At 41.4% G+C, this 22,834-nt stretch overlaps 3 protein-coding genes across 3 annotated transcripts in view; 2 read left to right on the forward strand and 1 right to left on the reverse strand.

Annotated features, from left to right (window-relative positions):
* Positions 1 to 1,662: 1,662 nt before the first annotated feature.
* psmc6 (proteasome 26S subunit, ATPase 6) lies at positions 1,663 to 11,097 on the forward strand. Its single transcript, XM_030722333.1, has 14 exons — positions 1,663 to 1,823; positions 2,100 to 2,179; positions 3,182 to 3,221; positions 4,009 to 4,061; positions 4,239 to 4,306; positions 5,579 to 5,693; positions 5,894 to 5,981; positions 7,043 to 7,104; positions 7,188 to 7,311; positions 9,046 to 9,107; positions 9,811 to 9,931; positions 10,015 to 10,095; positions 10,589 to 10,660; positions 10,744 to 11,097. Exons 1-14 carry the CDS (start codon positions 1,682 to 1,684, stop codon positions 10,860 to 10,862), a joined length of 1,227 nt encoding a protein of 408 aa, XP_030578193.1. The 5' UTR covers positions 1,663 to 1,681; the 3' UTR covers positions 10,863 to 11,097.
* A 413-nt stretch (positions 11,098 to 11,510) lies between these two features.
* Positions 11,511 to 17,550, reverse strand: cgrrf1 (cell growth regulator with ring finger domain 1). Its single transcript, XM_030722347.1, has 6 exons — positions 17,330 to 17,550; positions 15,959 to 16,095; positions 15,489 to 15,666; positions 14,111 to 14,258; positions 13,620 to 13,727; positions 11,511 to 12,691 (listed from the first exon to the last, which is right to left on the reverse strand). Exons 1-6 carry the CDS (start codon positions 17,431 to 17,433, stop codon positions 12,362 to 12,364), a joined length of 1,005 nt encoding a protein of 334 aa, XP_030578207.1. The 5' UTR covers positions 17,434 to 17,550; the 3' UTR covers positions 11,511 to 12,361.
* A 2,731-nt stretch (positions 17,551 to 20,281) lies between these two features.
* The window catches only part of ddhd1b (DDHD domain containing 1b), a 43,459-nt gene continuing 40,906 nt past the window's right edge, over positions 20,282 to 22,834 (forward strand). The window contains exons 1-2 of the mRNA XM_030722365.1: positions 20,282 to 21,222; positions 22,215 to 22,391. Coding sequence (XP_030578225.1) covers positions 20,472 to 21,222; positions 22,215 to 22,391 — 928 coding nt within the window. The 5' untranslated portion in view covers positions 20,282 to 20,471. The remainder of the gene's footprint in view (positions 21,223 to 22,214; positions 22,392 to 22,834) is intronic.

A 22,834-nucleotide genomic window follows, 5' to 3' on the forward strand; every position in this document is an offset into this window, starting at 1 on the left:
TTTGAGACCACCGGCCACCGGCCATGTCAGACACTAATGTTTGGACACTGCATCGAGCTTCTGAAGTGCAGATGTTTCGAAACAAACTCACCACATGCTGGGACAGCTAACTGTGAGCACTGAAAATCCTCAGTCCCACATTTGTTTTGCAATTTTCAAGCTTTAAAAGTAGCTGCACGTGCTGAAATGACCTCTATTTATTTTCACAGACATGAGGGGTACTTTCCAAAGTCTGACCTGAATCAACCCTCCATTCAGTGTCCTCAGTCCTCAGTTGGTTACCACGATCACTGCAGGAGCTCTAAACCGAATAATTAACCTGAGCTTGCACTGTAATAACTTACCGGTGATGAGGATGTTTAAGTTTTTCAGTACCAAATTGTATGAATTTGTGTAACTTATAGTTCTAGTGTATCAGTAGAATTCAGCTGAGGGGTCTAGACCCCCAAAGCCCATCCATAATGCTGATGCTGCAACCTGTGACCCGCACACTGCACAGCCAGGAGGACTCCTACTGTAAATAAATACATAAAAGTAAAAAAAAAAAAAAAAAAAAAAACACGTCCAGGTGACCTGTTCCTTAATAATTCCCATGACAAAGGAGTTTTTTTTCTTTTTATTCCCACTGAGGCTTCTGGTGTAAATATGTCATAAACAGCAGGAGAAAGGCTGCTGGTTCAAAGCCTCAGACTGAGTAAAACAGGCATGTCACAAAATATGACATCCACAGCAGTATAGGTCACAAATAAAGTTCAGGAAAGCTTCTTCATAGTTCAGAGGTCGCCCAGCGGAGGATGACGTGTTTCCTCAGGTTTAGAAAGGTATGGGTCAGTGTGAAAATGACTGTTGCGATTGGTCAAAATTAACCCATGAAAACTTAATGCTTCATTATACTTAATGAAGGAAAAGGTTCTTTGTTTTTTCAATTTAAGCATTTATTTTTGAATGAATAGAAAATGAACCAAAATGCTACACCAGCTTCTAGCTTTGTTTGACAGTGTACAAAACAAACCTGATGACAAACTCACAGGAAGCTTAAAAGTCTAACCAACCACATCCGAACTTTTCTTTGTTTCCAAGGCTGGGGGCAAGGCTGGCAAAAAAAAAAAAATGCTGACTGAGCCCAAATACAGCTGTGTGGTTATCACAATAAACACAGCATCTTTTCTCAGCATATTTCATTTTATAAATTGGTTTATTGTGTGTTCCAGTGAATTAATAAGCAACTGAAACAGCCTCATGAATTTTAAGAGAGAAAACAGTGTTTGTTGAAGTGCTGTGTTTACTGCGTCACAGCGCATCTCCTTTTCTCTCCAAAACATGTGATGATCACCAATATTGATCGTCAAGTATAATCAGTAACTTTGTTTGGACTTGTGCATGGCTTTTCTGTGTCATTGTTTTATTGAACAGCATTCTCAAGATGTGGCGATAACCAAATTTGCCAGCAGGTGTCACTGTGGAGATGGGTTTCAGATTGTTTCTGGAACCCAAATGCTTCGAACGCTTCACAAAGCCTCGCTTTGCCCATCACTGCAAAGCGCTGGCCCCCTATGGACCTCCATACACATTTACCTCATTAAGAAGCAAAACAAATCCGGTTTCTCCCTTCTTCTCCAACTCTTCAACCGAACGCACTAACTCTGGAGTGACGTCACTCCCGAATTCCGACTTCCGGTAAATGGAACGCAGCAGCGGTGGAGTGACGCTGCAATTTCCCGTCATTCAGTGGGGCGTCATGGCGGACACTAGAGAAAAAGCGCTGCAGGACTACAGGAAGAAATTGCTGGAGCACAAAGAAGTTGATGGGCGACTTAAAGAATGTAAGGGAACATTTAACATGGATATTTGCGGTGTATCAGAAATACGTGTTGTTTAGTTGACCGGTTAATTGTAGCTGCACAGCCAGCATCGGCTAGCCTACCAGCTAGCTAGTGCTTTGTCATGCTGTTAGCGTCTTGATGGGAATATAGGTAATCGGCTCTCGCTAACAGTACTCACTTAACTTTAGAGCAGAAACACAGTAATAATAAGTGCGTCCATTCATTCAAATCATTAAAGTTGTGCGTGAAACGAAGCGTGTTTGCTGTGTTTTTCAGTGAGAGAGCAGCTGAGAGAGCAGACCAAACAGTACGAAAAATCAGAGAATGATCTGAAGGCTCTTCAGAGCGTCGGTCAGGTAACTATACCGTGGAAATGTACATATAGAGCCAAAAATTATCAAGTGTAACAGCTGATGTAACAAAGCACATCAGCTTTGTTTTGGGGAATTTGTATGTTTCCGCTATCACTGCAGTCTGCAGTAAACACTTTAAAGGTCACAGCTCCAGGTTTGGAAAACTATTTATTTTTCGCTGTGAGCTATTTGATGTATGATAACTATTACTAGATTATTTACCTAGAGGAGCAAATTGAATTCTTTTGCAAGTTCTGAAGCGTTTCCTCCACTTTCTTCACACACTGTGTGGCAGTTTTCTTATTTATTCAACAGTCAGAATGATGACAGTGAATGTATGCGCTCGTGTGTATTTTATTATCTTATGACAGAAATCTGAAGCCATGCAAACCCATTTTCATTGCTGCACTGTCATTAGATGACAAATATTTCTAGATATGGTGAGAAAAGGATGTAATCATGAGCATAAGACATGCTAATAATATTAGCATCCTCCAACCACACTGTATTACTAATATAGTGTGGTTGGAGGATGCTGTTATCAGTATTATATAACATGTTTTTGACACAATCACACAAGCAGTTTACACCAATGCACTAGAACACTGAACTTTTTTACATGTTGCTGAAGGAGGATTGGTGTCTACCCTGCCAGCTACCCCGTCCAAAGTCTGTGTAATGCCTGATGTTGTCCTTGTGAGAATAGTGTGGGTAATAGCCCAGTGAATTCAAGTGTAAGAATCATGTCCTGGTTACACACACACACTACCCAGGCAACTCCCTCACCCAAACAGCAGAGTATTTCCAGCTGACTGTCCCGTTGTGTGCGACAGGTGAGAAACTGTAACATCAGACAATGTCCCAAGGTCCTGTTTGAACATGGACTCTTTTTCTGTGTCACAGTTAAAGGATTTGGGTGAGGGTGTAGTGGGTGAAGCTAATGTCAACACAAAAAGAAGGGAGATGATTTATTCTTTCTTAGCTAACTATATGTCTTCCCCGCAGATTGTTGGAGAAGTGCTCAAACAACTCACGGAGGAGAAATGTAAGTCATTTGGCTGATATCCTGCATTCCCACATGTTATAGCAGAGGTGGGATCAGCAGAATGATTTTACTCAGCTTTAAGTGTATGTACCTGTTTATAGCACACTAATACAGTCTGCTGCCACTGCATAGTCTTTACAACCAGCATAAAGAGGAGGAATCAGTAGTGGTGAAATGGGCTTGAATTCTCACCCTACTCCCATCTTCCTCTTCCTTTGTTTGACTGAGCCTGATTGGTTTCATTTATTCAGGTTAACAGACAAACTGGGGTGGCTGTAGCTCAGTAGGTAGAGCAGGTCACCTACTGATCGGAAGGTCAGGGGTTCGATTCCTGGCTACTCCAGGCTACATGCCAATGTATCCTTGGGCAAGATACTTAACCCCAAGTTGCTCTCCGACCGTTCCGTCGGAGTATGAATGTGTGTGAATGGTAGTTAATTAAAAAGCACTTAGCTTAGTAAACATGGAAGTGCTTGTATGAATGGGTGTGCATGGGTAAATGTAAAAAACGTGTTGTATAAGCGCTTTGAGTGCTCTGACTGAGTAGAAAAGCGCTATATAAGAACTAGTCCATTTACCATTTACCAAACTAAAACAACACTGACAGAATGATGGGGGAAAATTCCCTGTGCATTTATGTGCAGCATATATGTCGCCTCTCTTCTCCTTTACTCAAGTTTCTCTTGCTTCTTCTCCTGTCAGGCGCATTATGTAACCCATCTTGAAGATTGACAATCAATGAAAAATAATAAGTGTGATACAGTGTTTTTTTGCCTTTTAATTCCAGTCATTGTGAAGGCTACCAATGGCCCCCGATATGTGGTTGGATGTCGCAGGCAGGTGGGGACTGATCATGTTCTAATGTGAATACTATCTGACAGCTTTTATGGCTAAAATATATATATATTTTTTAAACATACTAAAAATGATATACTGATGAATTTTCACAAATCAAACTTTCTCAACAAGTATTGACTTCTTTGAACAGAATGTGAACTCTAATCTTTTTTGTTCCAGTTGGACAAATCCCAGCTGAAGCCAGGCACCAGAGTGGCTCTGGACATGACTACGCTTACAATCATGAGGTAAGCTCGGTATGATCATTACTTTGAATTGGTTTAGTGGGTCCACATGTAACAGTTCACAGGTTTTTGCTGTGCTTGTATGTTGCCATGTGGTATTCAAATGTATCCATAGGGGTATAATACAAAGTTCAAAACAGCCAGGCTATCTTTGCCATAGCTGGCCAAAAGCTAAAACCCTAGTTGGAGGTAACGGGTATCATAACGTTGGTTATCTGCTTTCGCTGTTAAGGTGGGTTTTCTCTCTCATAAAAAGTGTTTTGTGGGTCATATGAATCTTTATCTCTACAAAATAATCCCTGTGAGTACTGCTGACTCCAGTCATGAGATGTTAAGATGTAATAATGATGAAATTTGGCTAAAGAACAAATGAGAGATTAATGCTTCAGAAAATTGTTAATATTGAGATTTAGCACACAGAGCAGTAAAATAAACATGTTAATTCAAGTTGATTATTTTATAGCTGAGTGTGCTCTCTGTGCTGCTGTACATTTCTAAGGTGATCGCTGAAGATCAGAGCTCTTTAAACCAGATCCATTAAACATTAAACATTTGTGACCCACAGCCTAATAAAGGAGACGTGGAGATCACTTTAGTTTACCGGCAGATCAAAGTGAAATTAGTTTCATCGATGGGTAATCTTGGTGTGTGCTCTGTGTTCTAGCAGCTACAGTTCTAGCAATGTAAAAGAGACTTGGCAGCAGATTAGGATTAGGCATAACAACATTTATACACTTTTATTGCATCACTGAATTACTACATCAGCAGCTTTAGTAAGGTAGTGCTTAATAACCTGCACATGTAAACCATATTTCCCAGGAGAGGATATATATCGCTCTTAAAACGTGCTGTGAATAAAAGAGTCAGTGAAAACGTGGGGCTGTCAGACAATTTTAAACCCAAAATCAGAACACGGCCACTTCCTGACCAGGTTATTATTATTCAGCATAATGAGGTTGTAGTGAACATGACTAGGACTGTCCCTTCATGTGCGACACACAGTTTCCCTCTCTAGTAGAAAACATCTTAACACACACACTAAATTTTTAACTATTGGGCTCTTTTGGTATTTGCTGATATTAACAATATCATAAGTATGCTGTCTTGTGTGTGTATTATAGAGTGCATGTACATGTTTTTGTTATCTTATAAGAAGAATTGCAGCCTGTCTCTTGTAATGGGGAAACTATATTGTTTGATAAAAGAAGCTGTACATAGCTATGTGATGTGTGTGTGTGTATGATGCCAGTGTATGTGTGGCCTGTTTGCTCAAAGGTACCTACCCAGGGAGGTGGATCCTCTGGTGTACAACATGTCCCATGAGGACCCCGGCAGCGTCTCCTATTCTGAGATCGGAGGCTTGTCTGAACAGATCCGTGAGCTGAGAGAGGTACAACAAATTCTCCAGGATCACAAATGAACTCCTGCATTATTAAGTCTTGTTTGCTTTGCATTATGTGTGGCAGCGTTAACAGGCTCCAATATTTTACAAAGTTATTTTTGTATGACTGGAGTGATTGCTTTTGATTAGCAGGGCATCAGGATAAGACCACATGACATACCAGTGGTGCTGGTACTATTTTCTTGCAGGTGATTGAGCTGCCTCTGACCAACCCTGAGCTTTTTCAGAGAGTTGGCATTATTCCTCCTAAAGGCTGCTTGCTCTACGGGCCTCCTGGTAAGTACCTGTCTTTTAGTGGTGTGTTCACACTACACCAAAAGTGAAGCAAAGTTTCACCTCGCATTACTTTAGTGAAAAACGTCATGTTAGAAACCTATGAATATTTGTCCCTAACAGCCAATGAGACGAGAGAGTACAGCCAATAGCTAGAATCAAGTTACTGTAAAATGTTTTCACAACTTCCCCAGAAAGATTTCAGTCACGTTTCTCCAAGGATTCTTCTGTTTTTCCATGTCTCTGTCTAAAAGTGTTTTAGAAGATCCACGCCAAAAAATTGGGCACGTGCTGGGCCAGAAAAGAGCTAGTAGATGAAAAAATCAACAGCTCACGTGCTGCAGAACTCTAATTTTACCTATTTGATCAAGAGCAGGTGTGCTTAAAACATATACGTGATGATACTGTGAGGGTAACTTTTAACCCGTGAAACTCTGATCCACCTCATATTCGTTGCTGTTTGCCTGTCTGTAATTGTGCCGTACAAAAATTTAGCTTCACATTGGTTGTGAATGCATCATTAGGCTTCATCATGTACCAGTGACATGTTTGTTTTATGGGTGCAACAACTTCCTGAGTCTTTGGAGGGTTTTCCTCTTCCACTGAGCTACGTTGTGACCACCTGAATGTAGTCAGATCTTTGTTTTTTACCCCTCAGCCTAGAAAGCTTCATGGGGTGGTGTTGTCACCCTGTAGGACAGGGGGGTGGGCAAGTTTCAACTTTGTGAATGATGTCACTGAGGATGTTCAAATTGATACCATAGATGTAGCTATTAAAAGTCTTGGATGAGTTAGTTCTTACCATAATAAACCCAATCACACAAAGTGACAGTATTCTCAGTGGTTTATATTTATTATGATTTTAGCGTTTCTTATTCCTGGTTCTTACTTAGCCATTTACTTTTGAATTGATATGGTCCATAAAGTCACTGAGGCTCAGATGCACCCATTAAGATCTACCGTAATAATGGGCTCTAGAACTTGTACTTGCAGAAGATTTGTGCCACGTAAAGCTGCTCCTGACAGTGTTTTTAATGATCTGTTGATGATTTGCTGTGAAACAGGCACCGGGAAAACTCTTCTTGCCCGAGCAGTGGCCAGTCAACTGGACTGCAATTTTCTGAAGGTGAGTGTGAGCGACTCCATCAGAGTATATGCCGCAGTGCAGTCACGCAGCTTATTGTGTGCGTCTGTGTCTGGCTGCTGTAGGTGGTTTCCAGCTCCATTGTGGACAAGTATATTGGTGAAAGTGCCAGGCTGATCAGAGAGATGTTCAACTATGCCAGGGACCACCAGCCATGTATTATCTTCATGGATGAGATCGACGCCATCGGTAAGTGAGCTTTATCATAAGTTTTTAAAGGACATCTGGAGTTTATGTTCTGCTTTGCTGAAGCTGCGTTTATTGTGAAACTGCTTCCTGCTGCTAACTCTTAGATGTAGTACGGAAGTTTGTGGTGACTAATTCACTCATCATGTAAACAGGAGAAAAAATCAACTTGACTAAAAGCCAGAGGAGTAAAATCTTCTCTTTGTCAAAGACAAGAAAGGAGACATTTCATTTATTAATCAGTACAAATCATTACCTGTTGACTCACAGGTCAGGAGATCCATGGGAACTACATCAGATTTGTGCTTTGACAAATTCCCAGAGGAAGTTCGTACGGATGAAATGTATAACCATTTTAAAGATTCAGTCTTTAAACGGGGCACAGGCCTCTCCTCTTTGTTCAGAATATTGTTTTTTTTATCTGGTACCTATTTTTATGGCCAACCCCGACCCCACAAAAAAAAAAAATATATGAAATTGTCCTTTTTTGGTTTATCCTTTTATCCCTCAGCCTAAAAAAGCTGATGAGGTATTGTCACTCCGCCGGGCGTGCAGGTGGCCAGTTTTCAAACTTGTGAGTGCGATAAACTGAGAACCACGTGACCTGGGATGTTCAAGTAAAGAGAAGAAAAACTTTATCCCACATCTGAGACATTTTGGTGTTTAAAACAGTTGGGAAAAATAGTAATGGTAAATAATAAGTAACAATAGTACAACATAATTTTTTTTTTTTAAAAAAAGGTCATATTTGACTACTTTTGAGTTTACTGTTAAATTTCAACTTAAAAACTGTTTACCTTGCCTTGTTTGGTATCATTTTTTCATCACAACCTCACGTGACTGTGTAGTTATTTTAATACATACCATATTAACATTATTAAATTATTTTACTGTGAAAACTACAAACATGTTTAACCAAGAAAAAAAAACCTAAAACACAAATATAAATTGTAAATTAACTTATGTACAAATTTAGCAACAACAAAGTTATATACAACTATTTACACTGAAAAGCAGGCAGCGCCTCAGGATGTTTTTATTGACAGAACAGTGAGGGGCCCGTTCCAGGAAGCATGTTTAAACTCTGAGTTTAAACATGTACTCTAGAGTTGATCAACTCTGTGATCGGCAACTTTGAGTTTCCTGTTCCAGAACAGCTGATCAGAGTTGGCCCCTCACCCAGAATCAATTTGCTATGGGAGACTCTACCAGGGGGACATGCCCTTGGACAACATAGTTCCTGGGATTACTGGGACACACAAACCCCTCCACCACAATCAGGTGGTGACAGGACAAAAGACACACTGTGGAAGAGAGCCAGAGATTAATAATAACTAATGATTAAATGCAGAGTGGAGTGTAAACAGTCTGTCTCCTGAATCCAAACTGGGAGCTGGTTCCACAGAAGAGGGGCCTGAAAGCTGAAGGCTCTGCCTCCCATTCTACTCTTAAGTATCCTAGGAACCACAAGTAAGCCAGCAGTCTGAGAGTGAAGTGCTCTGTTGGGGTGATATGGTACTATGAGGTCTTTAAGATAAGATGGGGCCTGATTATTCAAGACCTTGTATGTGAGGAGAATTATCTGAAATAAACAGAACAAAATAATACTTTGAGTATTTATTTACAATGAAATGGTTAAAAGGGTGTTTTAGATACTCCACTAATGGCCCTGGAACTGTGTGTGTGTGTGTGTGTGTGTGTGTGTGTGTGTGTGTGTGTGTGTGTTGTGCCCTGTAGGTGGCCGGCGTTTCTCAGAGGGGACTTCAGCTGACAGAGAGATCCAGAGGACCCTGATGGAGGTAACTGAAGGACTGTAATGCCTGAGGCTGCATCACAGCAGCACACTGATGTGTTCTTGTAAACCACAAATATGGAACAGTGTTATCTCCCATCGTGCTTCCATGTTGCAGTCATGAACCAGAGTGCGCTCAGTCCACCATTAGTCTGATGCTCTTGGGACAAATGATTTCCTAAATCTGTCTGCTGAGCAGTTCTGTGAGAGCAGCCTTCCACTGAGCACACTCCTCTGTGTCATTATACTGCTGTGTACTGACTGTCAGTGTACAGACAGCACTTTGTCCTCTCTCTGCCGCTGGACTCAGAGTCCAGCTCCACTCTGACTGACCCAGCCCGCCTGACAAACCTATCCAGCCTCAGCGCGTCTCTCTTCCTGATGCTATATTTGGTGCTACATAAACAAAATTTAATTGAATAATTGTCATGAAGGCCATGATTGTAAGGCATAGTGCACCACTTGTATGTCCACTCTAGGCCTGTTTTAAGCATTAGACATTACATGCACAGTATGATTATACATGCAAACAGCAGTTAAGTGTTTGTGTTGCTGTACCGGAGCCCAGTCAGTGTCATTTCATTTGAAACGGACTTTTCCAAAGGTTCGTCTTTTTAACTTGACTCTTGCAGTCATGAATAAAATGGATTCCACTGCAGTGGAGAGATGCTTAAAGGCAAAGAATACACAACATGTTTGTGTTTTATCAGCTTTTGAATCAGATGGATGGCTTCGACACATTGCACAGAGTCAAGATGATCATGGCTACCAACAGACCTGACACTCTCGACCCGGCCCTGCTGCGGCCCGGCAGACTGGACCGCAAAATTCGTAAGTACTTTCCCTCTTCGTCTCGTATCCATGAGCTCTACGTGAGCACACGCGGCAAAAGCTTTTCTTTTTCTGGTCCTCAGACATTGAACTGCCCAATGAACAGGCTCGTCTGGACATCCTCAAGATTCACTCCAGTCCTATCACCAAGCACGGAGAAATAGGTGAGTGGACATGATAGTTCACCTCCTGTATTACCTTCGTTGTGCTGCAGTTATCCTAATGTAACAGGTTTTCTTTTACTTTCTATAGCAGCTTGTAGTTCTGGTCAGTTAGGGGCTCCACCTGAGTTTCAGCTGAAGGCCACAGTATGAAGATACCTTTAAATAACTGAATCAGCTCCCTCAGATGAAGAGCATGCGGCTCTTTTTTTCTTCTTTCAGAACTTTACTCTTTGCTGCCCGCTCATGACTTGTGCACATCTACCTGTTATTTAAGGAGTTAGATTTTGGTCTGACATTTGTTCTCATACTTTGATAAAATACGTTCTTTGACATCCCTGAAACATTTGAGAACAACACTGATGCTCACTCTAACTGTTGCAGAGACTTCAGTTTAATGTACTGCTTCAACTTGATTATTGAACAGGTCCTTTTGGTAGTAAAAGTGACATCTCAGTTTCCTCATTTGTGGCTCTGTCTGTATGATTGCTTCCAGATTTTGAAGCCATTGTGAAGCTGTCAGATGGTTTCAATGGAGCTGATCTGAGAAATGTGTGCACAGAAGCAGGTGAGATGATCATTCCCCATCATCGGTAGTTTAATGATGAGCTCTGACAGACTGTCCTCACATGGCCCTGTGTGTGTTCACAGGGTTATTTGCCATCCGCTCTGACCGGGAGTACGTAACTCAGGAGGACTTTATGAAAGCCGTGAGGAAGGTGGCGGATTCAAAGAAGCTTGAGTCCAAGCTGGACTACAAACCTGTATAACCTGTCTGTCCCTTTTCTCTCCATTATTTTTTATTTCCCCGTCATGGATTTGCTGTGTTAAGATCTGTTTGTGGGAAATGGTATTAGAAAAAACCGTGAACCTTCCAGATGCCAACAGTGACCTACACAGTAACATTACCTGCTGTTTCCACTCATCAGTGTAACCCACCGCATCAGAGAAACGTTATGCTGTCCCACAAAGCACTTGTATAAAACAACTTCATGTCCAGAAATACAGTCGTTGAAGCTGTGTCTTTTATTCCCATCATTCAGTATTTTGTCTACAACTGAAACAACAGCATGACCTTAAAGACAGTCCTGGCTCAGTTTCTACTCGTCTTGCTGGGCTTTTTAACTGATTGGATCACATCAGCAGATGAGCCTATTTAATGACCAATCAGAGTCCAGCTTTTGTTTTAGTCTGCTTTGAAACATATTTTAGCAGTTTCTATATAGAAGGGTCATAAAACACATATTTCAGGGTGGCAGTGACTGAGACTGTATAACAGTCATGGATCCATGAGCGAGAAGTCCAGCGTCTGAGTGAAATTACTGTAAGATCAGATCATTCACTGTCAGTTGAGAAGTCCTTGTCCTATTTGTTTACAAATATTCAAAAAGGAAAAGTGACACATACACACAAATGAATCTTTTATAATCTTTGTATTTGCCTTCATCCACTTAAAGAGGTTACTTTCATATTTATAAACAGTTGACAAATTCTAATATTGATCCAGGTTACAGCCTAGTCTGTTGTAACATCATTAGCATGCATGTCAACAAGACTGTGAGCTAGCTCGGAAAACGTTTGACCTGACGTGCTTAAATCAGCTGTTTTAACAATACTTATATACTTACTTCCTTGTTTAGTGGTTAGAAAAAGTGAGCCCTTTTACAAAACCTTACCACATAAATGATTGTGCTGTCCCAGAGTCAAACACCAACTTTGCGGTCTGGGAAACAACTCGATTAAACATCGATTTGTATGTAGCTGGAAAATGTTCCAGAGCGTTTTGCTATTTAGGGCTCAACAGTGAAATTAAACTTTGTGGTGTGCTGCCGTGCTGATTGGTTTGTGAGGCTCAAACTGAGCATTGGGTGCCCACTTTAAGCAAGAGCAGCCAGAGAACAGGCACCTGTTGCCCTTTATCACATTACTGTGGACTTCATGTTTGCTAAAGACCCAGCTGAACATATGAAATTGTTTAGTGTAACAGAATAACTGCCTAACAAGCTGAAAACATCCTGAAGTATGATGGAGGCAGCATTACAGGAAAGTTCCGCTGAGGCCCAGCAGAGGGTGGGAGACGCTGTGAAGTCTGTCATGTGGGTCTGATCTGCTAATCAAAACCTTTTCACTTGCAAAGTCCACCAGTTACTTTTTAAACGGACAAACAGGTGAGCACTTCATGCAGTTGACATTTGTTTACTTCAAACTCAACATCTGGAACGACAGCTTAGTTTGACCAGCTGCACATCACCTCTATCATGTTCACAGTTCACTGGTCGTCAGTACTCTGCGTCAGGGCAAATGACTCCATGACAAAGGCTCTACAAATTGGGCAGTGCTGGAAGTATGACACACAGCTGTCACACATGCAAGTGTGTCTGCAGGGCAGTAGCACCCTGTTCACCGATGCATTCTGACAGACCACACAGTCTCTGCCCTGCGTCCTCTCTGACCAGCCCTCCTCCTCCTCCTCCTCCTCCTCCATCACCGGACCCTGATCCTCAACACTGCCCTTGTTTGGAGTTTCACTGGGTGGGGAAGTGCACGCTGAGTCAGAAGACCCCGACATCCCTGTGCTGTCAGCTGACATGAAGAGAGGCTGCGGGAGACAAGAGACATGACCTTGTTTCAGCAGAGAAAACAGCAGCTCTAGAAAATCTAATTTGGAAAAATAGATGCTTTCACACATTGCAGCCTTGAACCTTTCCAGCCATTATCAGAACTGGATTACATATTTTGCCATCCCACTACTACAAAGTCTGCCTGATATCCATCTGCACTGATTTGCACCACTGTGAGAACTGTAAGAAGACCCAGTGAGTTTATCCCGTGTGACACAGACATGATCAGACAAATGAGGCTACTTTCAGCTGCTCCCTTATGCCTTGGGGTTGCCACAGCGGGTAGCTCCATGTTTGATTTGGCAGTTTTACGCCGGATGCTGTTCCTGGCACATCTTTTTATAGATGTGTTGGTTGTTCAGGAAATATGTGCTGATGATTGTTGGTTATTTCACCACAGGGTGACTGTAGGTAACTGACATCATTATTTCTGTTCTGCACACCATTTTTTGGACCACATGTCCTCAGATTCTTCCTCCAGTCACTGATCAGAGCCACAGAAATAAAAATCCATAAACACAGTTTTTGGTTTTTCTAATGTAGCTTCTCAGACAGTTAAATCGATGATAGTTTTTTATAGTAGATGTTTAGTACATGTGGAGTTTCATATTCACATTAAACAAGTATGTAGGACTGCTTTCCCTTATATTGCTAAAATCAGAAACATGCTGTCTCAGAGTGACGCTGAAATAACGAGTTCATGCATTCACTCCTTCTAGGCTGGACTGCTGGAATTCATCATCACCAGGTTGTTCTAAAAGTTCTCCAAAAGCCTCCAATTCATCCAAAACACTGCAGTAAACTAACAATGAGACAGAGAGAGCATACTCTCTTCATTGGCTCCTGCTAAACCCACAACTGAATTTAAGATCCTTGGAGCAGCAGTGCATAAGAGATGTGACCAACCTTTAACTCGTACATGCTGCCCTGTGAGGTAAGGACGTACTGGAAGAGGACCCGTGCAGAAAGCTTGTATTTGTCATCAGGAACATGAATAACTGTCACACTGGCCACCTGAAAGAGATAATATTTGGAAAATTACTTCTACCAGCTCATGAGATATCCGTTTGTACTTCATTGCAAGTGTTGTCCTTCTCTGATTGACAAGTGCTCCCAGTTTGGCTTTTGGAGGGAGACAACTTTTAACCTTTGAGATCAGGCATTAACCTTTCTAATGTGTTCAAATTTATAGTTAGCATTGATTCAGACTGCTCAGAGAGAAGGGTAACATGGTGGTAGGGTGGTTAGCACCGTTGCCTCACAGCAAAAAGGTTCCAGGTTCAAATCTCATGTGTGCTGTTTGCCCTGTTGTGGGTTTTCTCTTTGAACTTTAGCTCCCTTTACAGCATAAACAGCCTTGGTGTCAATAAATTTATAAATAAATAAATATCACTCACAATGTGGTTCCAGTTTCTGGTCTGTGCCTCTTCCAGTGTCAGCACAGCCACGAGAGGGTAGCGTTGTCTTGGCAGCAGCCCAAAATCGGTGATGCTCTGGTCAGCAGGGATCTGTGTGTGCCGCTCCTCTGCATCTTCACTGCTTATACTGGGGAGGGGTCAAAGACACTAACAGCAGGAGCTACGTCATTAGCATGAAGCTAAATGACTCTGAGCATGAAAGGGACAGAGCTGACTAATAACACATACTGGAAACTTTGCTGCCAAGTTAACAGTGCCTCAAGAAAGTGACCAGACACACACACACACACACACACACACACACACACACACACACACACACACACACACACACACACACACACACACACACACACACACACACACACACACACACACACACACAAACAAACAACCTCGTGTCACAGTTAGTTACCCAGTTTATCAGGAACGTGACTGCTTTTAGTCATTTCCACACCCACCTGTGCTTCAGTGAGGTTAAGAAGCATGTTGGCCTCATGTTGTTTAAAGTTATAATGTGCATGTTGTAATGTTCTAAAAAGTGATGAATCTGGTGTAATGTTTTAAAATCAGGTTCCTTTCACTGTGTGTGTGTGTGTGTGTGTGTGTGTGTGTGTGTGTTTTAAGCTGAATTAGGAGCTTTCTCAGAGACTCAGCGTCTGATCCCAGCGTCACGGAGCTCATCAGAGACACTGAGACAGCTGAGCTAAAATGACAGAACTATGGCGAGCTCTCCAAGACGCCCAAGTACCTATACCAGTGTACCAGGAACAAACGTTTCTGTTTAACACATTTTTATCAGCTTATTGCATTTGTTTTGATTTCAGATTAGTTTTTAACCTTATTAAGATATGTTTGTTGTGTTTCACTTATTTATTTTTATAGAAAAGAATTTCCCAAATCTGGAATAAAGTAGATCTGATCTGTGTATGGGAATTAATGAGAAAGGTTTTATGGTATTATTTCTGAGAGTAAACTCACTTTTGTGCTTCAATCATCTGCACACTGCTGTGTATAGTAAAGATCAGAGCTGGAAAGTTGGGCTGGGAAGAAGAAAACCTACAGCTACAGCCGTACCTGAGCTTTCTGTCAGGCTGGATGCACATTCAGCACCTTGAGCTGACTGCTTGTGAGTTGGCGCTCTATAAATAAAACTGAATTGAACCGACTGTCGATCCCTTTCTCCTGAGTGTGATAGGTCTTGAATCAGCAGGGCTGAGCAATAAAACTTTAAATCTCACAGGTCAAAAATAAAGTCTGAACAGACACTGACTGTTTGTCAGAGGCATATCATTGAGATGCAGTAATTCTGGTTAGAACTGCTTCTGTGAGTCTTGGTTAACGATGTACAGGATACTGGAACTTCTGGCAATAATGGTAGTGGAGATTGAGGGCTTCCTGGAAATGTTTGTGGGTGCTGAGCATCATGCCGTGCTGGTGGGCATGCAGCGCTCCTTGCAAAGTACTGACCTCACAGCCCCAGAAACAGCTCAGGACACAGGGCTCCAGACAACAAGGTCTCACCAACACACCATCTGAAGACAGCAACACACAAAAGTAACTTCACAGGGGTTCAAAACCCTATTTAAAGCTGCTCCACAGCATCACTGCTCATTTTTCTATAAGCACAGTTAGAGCTCTTCCAGTTCAACAGCAGATCAAACAGTGAACAGGTTTACATTGGTTTTCTTTTTGGTAAATACATCCAGCTGCACAGCATCCTCTGCAGCTACACTAGAAAAGGAGACGTTAACAGACATTTGTTGGATTTGGGCAGAGAGCTCATACCAGTGCCAGCATTATATCATTCCTCATTACTGTTCTCACCAGTAACACTTGCTGGTCCACAACCCAACTCCAGGGTGAAGGGATTGGTCACCTGAACCATCTGTTTCTCAGGCGTTGGTATGCTGGGCTCTGGTTCATCGTAGCTGCGAAGGATAACTGGGACGTCAAAGCCAAACCTACAGTAAAGGAAGGAGAGTAAGCAGAGTGTTTGTGTCTGCATAATTTTGTAACAGATGATGAACAGCAGAGAGGAGCACACACCGGCTGGCTGTATAGAAACATGCTCTTCTGATCAAACTGTTGTGCTGCTGACATGACACAGGAAATGTTTGTACAATCAACCATTAATGAAAAATCCAACTGAAGTGCAGCTTATGAGCTTTAATTTAAAAGGGATGGAACAAAAATACTGCACTGAGTAATTACAGTCTTTTTATGCACAGACTGGGACTTAAATGCAAGCTGTGTAGACTGTTTTTGTTATTTCTTCATCAGTTAACCAAATAAAAAAGGTCTGAATTGCTTCCAAGGGTTTCATTTGCATTTCCAAGAACATGCAATTGAAGGAGCACTTAATGCAAGTTAAACAGGCCATCCTTAGGCTGCAAAATGAAACAAATTAACCACATAAATATTAGGAGGAATATTAGGAGAGGCCAAACCAATAACTTGTTAATGAGAAAAATTACCTGTTCTTTAAGTATTTTTTATTACTGCGTTATTGTATCTACATTTTAATAAATCCGCTACTTTTTGGCCACTTAAAACATCTTTATAAAACTGTGATGTTATATTTGTTGCAATTGCTGCCCTCTTGGCCAGATCTCTCTGAGTGCCAATGACAGATTTTACCCTGATAAATAAAGAATAGATGAAAGTCACTTTGTCACAAAGTGACTGCAGTTCCTAATAAAAAAAAAAAAAAAGGAAATCACTTGTTGGCAGACGATCACTTTTTTGGCACAACACCGGCGGCGATGCTAATAAGCCAAAGTGAGGCCAGAAAAAACAGCAGCGACAGCCTGGCAAACATCACTGAGGAGCGCAGTCAGTATCTGCTCCTGTCCGTACTTCAGGCGGTCACCGACTGTCAATAATATAATGTAGACGTAACAATGTAAACAATACTAAACTTAGATTTTTAATTATATTAGTTTGTCAATTAGTTCTGAACCCATGAAAATGAACTGACTGTAAAAACAACAGCTTTAATTTCTCGGGGGTATCTTGATGGATATCTAGCAGCAGCTCCCACGCTGTTACATTATGAAGGTCGTTACAGTCACGGCCACTTTCAAGTCGCTAAGATCGTCCACGTGCCAAAAAGCGATAGAATAATAAACTGAAGGATCCCCGTGCAGCAAATGTAAATATCAGTGGGGCTAGCTAAACTGGCTAAGCACCACTTACCAGCCGAGGACCAAAGCGGCGGTTACAACGAAGCACAGCGACACCACACTAATGTAAAAGAGCGGAGAGTACTCATAGAGTGTGGCCAGGAACACCGCTGCCATTTCATACTATCGCCTTTATTCCAAAGGAAAAACCACTTTCCCTGAGAATTATAACAGGAAGTTCTCATCTACGGAGGCCGCAAAGGCACATAAGTATCCATTAAATTAGACTGCAGTGGGTGGGCCTGAACGGCTCGGCACACCCACTGCAACAACAAGCCCATCCTTACTCCCGATGACAAGTATTTATTTTAAGTTACCAAAATAAATATTTAAATACATATGAGACTGAATGTTGCCTTCTAAAAAGTAAAGTACGACATTTTTATCATAGGCGAATTCTGGCCAGGCGCAACAACCCAGTTCACACTGACCTGTTAAAGCTGAGGAGGGAGGTCAGGGTTCATAGGCTCTTCAAGAGAAGATGAAGAAACTTTGCCTTAGGCAAGTTAATACATAATACTGTAAAAAGAGTTCATTTTTCACTGCTGCAGCATGGCACTGCTTCCAGCCGTCGGCATGGAAATAATACTAATGAGAAAATAACTGTGCTGTGACCCTCAGCACGCCCTTTTTCCTTTATGATGCGTTCATGGTGAAGATGTCAAATTTGTGTTACTTCAACATCTACTTAGCGCCACAAAAGAGAAGCCAGCAAAAAACGGGTTAACTTTTTAAAGTGGCAGGTCATTTCAAATCCATCTTTCAACCAGCTCACAGACATCAGCAAACAAACGCTTTTCTCTGCAGTTTCTGTACAGTTTTGGTAGCTAAATGTAGAACTGCTGTATGCTGTACTTAGAGATGAACAGACAGGACAGGAGAGGAAGATCAGTGATCTTTATTTTCAAAGTTAACTGCTCAGAAAGTGACATTTGATAAACTAGTAATTTTTCTTACTTGTAAAATCCTAAAAAAAAAAGTTAAACGTTTTTCTAAATCTAAATTTGATCTTGGATCCATACATGATGTGTTGCTGAATTATGTTTTTGTGAAATGTCTTGCAAAACAAGTTGGCATATAATAATTTTATGATATTCAAAAGTTGCATGAAGCTCAGGCTTAAGTGGTTAGTGTGCAGGATTGTGGTGATACACTGTGTGGGACTGTCGCAGGTTGGTCAGTGTTGGGTAGCAGACAAACTTCTGACTCCACAAATATCAAAGAATATCTGAGCAGCAGCACAGGTCAGCTGATCACAACCTGTACACAAAGTAAAATCTACTGAACCTCACAATACAAATTATTAAATGACTTATTTCTATGTGACAGACTATGACTCATGACTGAGCAATATTAAAGCCATACCTGCTGCTCAGCAATATTGATTATATGTAAACAACATGGTTGCATTATGTTTTGTACATGGTTCCCTTAGGATTATAGTGATGCATTGATATCAGCAGATTACGTAGAATGGGTGCATTATGTAGTAATATTCCTGTACACACACAAGTATGATATGATGTGAATAAGTAAGTAAGTATGCATTATATCTGGCTTATTGTTACACGTTATGTAAATAGAAAGACATGATGTAGTATACACCCTTGTACAGGAGTGCAGTATTTTTTGTCTCTGTTATAGGATGCAGTTGCCTATTTGTAGAAATGTTAAAGATAATCACAGAATATTAATCTCTTACAACATGCTTTAAATTGCTTTGATTTAATAAGTATTTTTAATATTGAACACATATTTGTTGCTGGAATATGTATTATATATTTACTAACCCAGGGGTGACTAAAAGTATTTGGATAAAAGTTTAGGGCAAGGCCTCCAAATTATAGCAAAAATAATTTTGCTGAAGGGTTTTCTATTATGAAATGTTATCCTGGCTTCTACATTTATTTTATATTTTCATTCATGGAGGAGGATATGGTGAGGGGTTTTATTTTTTCCCTTTTCACCCTTTGAACCCAGTGGCCATGTCATTTATAATAATGTATTATTTTTTAATTGGTACCGAGGTTCCATTCACTGCCTTAAACCTTAGATCCATTCTCTGTATTTGACCCATTGATAAAATTGATTTTCAAAGATAAATTATGTGCTAAAATTTTATTTAAGGTACAATAATATGATCTTTCATTCTCAGTATGGTCAATACTGCATCACTATGATCGCTAACGAAGTATGGCTTAGTCTGTCAAAAATAAAAAATATCTCACTATCATCCAACATTTTATGACAGTGATTGTTCAGGTGTATGCCTAATTTCAACTCTCAAAAATTATGATGGTAATGTATTTATAAATTTTGCAAAGAAATATGATATGTAGATTTCAATCAATCTTAACAATTCAGCATTAAAAATTTGTGAAAAATGTATCCAAATCTACTTTGCTGTGAACACCTTATGAATTAATTTTATAAAAATAGTAAGCAGAATGGTCCATATTGGTCTTCACAATTCATCTCAATTCATCACAATTCACCTCTCCTGGCGCCGACTTAGAGTCATTACAAACAGTCAAACAAACAAAATTTGTATTTTAATTTGACAGAAAATGAATTTGATAGTCACACCCTGAGAGTACACTGTCACTGAAACTGTAAACGGTCTAAGCTGCAACCTCAGATGCTCATTTGACCCAATTTAGACTGAAGGAGTCAAGCGGACAAAGACAGCCCAAACAGACTGACTTTCAAATTAAGAGTCTGCAGCTGTATGTGAGACTTCACGCAGCGCACACGACGTGCGCACGTTTCCAGTGTTTTCTGCGGACACGTGCTTTGCGTTGCCGGTTTTCGTCGTATATGTATGCTTTGTAAGCTGTGTTGGTTCTTGCGTTTGTATATAGTTTATTTTGAACGTTTGAACAGGAAGTCTAACTTCGCATTTTATCTGACAGCAGGGATCCGAGCTTGATCAGTTATCCCAGCCGCTGTCATGAGAGAGGGGGATGTAAAGCAGGGGTCCATGTTTCCTTTATTCAGTTTTACATTTGTAGCTATAATGTAAGAAATACTGTGAGTAGGTCGTTCACACAGATGTTACCAGCTGCAGAAAAATAAACTGTTCATCTGGTGTAGTAGTCTGGCGGTGAGGGCACCGTCCTATTTTAGGAGACTATTTTCCTGCGCTTATTATAATAATGAGCAATATAACGGACCGAGCGACTATCCGGCAGCAGAGCTCGGAGAATAACTCCGTGAGCAGCAGTGAGTGGGACATGGCAAATGATGTGTTTGTGTCCGGTTTCGACGACAACCCACTGGCAGACAGCATCGGTGCTGGGGACAGGGAACCGGTACAGCCGGGCTTACTGGACACGCATCTGCCGTTGTTATCATCCCAGGACGGTATGATCCTGGGCCTGACTGGGGAGGAATATTCTGCCTCATCCTATCTGGACATCGAGCCAAACTACACCGAAAGCGACGGCAACGTTACAGTCAAGAAGCGCGTCCGGTCCAACAGCTCCCGGCACCGCGGTGACATTGTCACGGAGCTGGGACCAGAGGAGGTCCGCTGGTTTTACAAAGAGGACAAGCGGACGTGGAAGCCGTTCGTCGGACATGACTCTTTAAAAATCGAGATTATCTACCGGCGGTTCTGCGAACAGAATCCGGATAAGGTCAAACGCCCCGTCGATCCCATCGAAACCGACGAGAAAGAGACGGTCAGATCCCCTGAACTGCAGCCGGAAGGCTCGGCCGTGGACTTTGGAAGTGTCAGGGCGGAACCGGCGGTGCAGCGGGGCGGGGTGCTACGGCTCTCCGTGTCAGAGGAGATCAAAGACCCAGACCACATCGGGGGCATCAGTGTGGAGGCAGTCTGTGTCAGAGGGGGGCTTTATGAAGTGGATATCAAGGAGAAGGAATGCTATCCCGTTTACTGGAACCGTGAGCATCTCAGTAGCTGTTCTGTTAGCGTGGGTACTGGTGTCAGTATCTTTTGCCACTCATAAGAAAAAGAAGTGTCGTTATTGCTGCTTCTACCGCTAACACCTCTACACAACTAGAGCTCTGAGGACTGCACTAACAGGCTACTGTAAAAATACCGCACCACCGTTACAACTACTGTTTCTGCCACGCTTAAATGAACTGGTTTGACATTTGCGAAGCACTTTTCTGATCTTGCTGACCACTCAGTGCTTTAACATTCATACACTGCTTTATTCTGTACGCATCAAGTATATTCAGGCTTTATCTACCTCACATCCATCCATGTGTTGCAACATTGTCTTAAACAATTAAGTCCTTGTTAGTTTATTAAATAGTTAATGTGTTCATTAATCCATTAATTAACTAATTCAGATCAGTTCTAAAATGAACCTACAAGTATAATACAAGCCACTTCTGTACCAGCTTGCTTACTATTTCCTAGAAAGATTTCTCTCTCTCTCTCTCTGTCACACACACACACACACACACACACACACACACACACACACACACACACACACACACACACACACACACACACACACACACACACACACACACACAGCAGAACAATAAAGTCTATATGGCACTGAGCCAGGACTTTAATGCCTGCTTGCCTTGCAGGAGTGTGCATTGGCTACCAGTAAATGTGATGGACAAGCTAATATGCTAATATGTGTGTTTCTGTAGCTATTCCCCACAACAGCAACTTTAATGATGTAAAAAACAAAATTGCCTTGTCAGTTTCTTTCAGTGCCATTCCTTTGTGTCCGTAGTGTTCATCCTGTTATTAATACAGCTCTGATCATGACAGTGGAGGACAGATATCCAATTCTGTCAGTTTTTCTCTGTTGCATACAAATTTGTTTCTCTTTACTGTTACTCAGATACTGTGTTCTGTCTTAGATTAGAAAAACAAGGTATTTAATAAACATCACGGTGTTCCACAGAACAAGACCGGATTCCTGTGATGAGGGGACAGTGGTTCATTGATGGAACTTGGCTTCCCCTGGAGGAGGACGAGAGTGATCTAATTGAGCAGGAACACCTCTCACGCTTCCGGGGGCAACAGATGAGGGACACCTATGAGATGGAGGCAGTGACCACCACAGTGGACAGCAAGGACGGTAGGGAATGCAAGACAGACAGCAAAGACCTAGAGTGATGTGTATGTCAGACAGAGAAGATGAGTGTTAAATGTCTATGAAGGCTGCATGTGCTGCGAGAAGGAGCCAACATACACACATCTACATGCCTGTAGATGTGTGTCTATGCCATTTACAGCAAGACCACAAAACAGTCACGTAATGTGTGCTGATCCTAAATTCTGTAAAAAGACAAAATATGCTTCATGTACCCCAGATTTGGGAAACTATTTTGTTATGGCAGTTACGACAATAAAAATAAGACCAATTATATAACAAGTAAAATATTTCAAAATCAACAAAGAAAAAACAGATTTTAAAATGCAGTGACCTATTGCATTGACTCAAGTTCAGCACACTGTCATGGGAGTCAGTGAATTAATTATTGTGCATGAAGTATGTCAGTTGCTCTTAATCACAGTGTG

Source organism: Archocentrus centrarchus, chromosome 24 (assembly GCF_007364275.1).
Source record: "Archocentrus centrarchus isolate MPI-CPG fArcCen1 chromosome 24, fArcCen1, whole genome shotgun sequence".
NCBI lineage: Eukaryota > Metazoa > Chordata > Actinopteri > Cichliformes > Cichlidae > Archocentrus > Archocentrus centrarchus.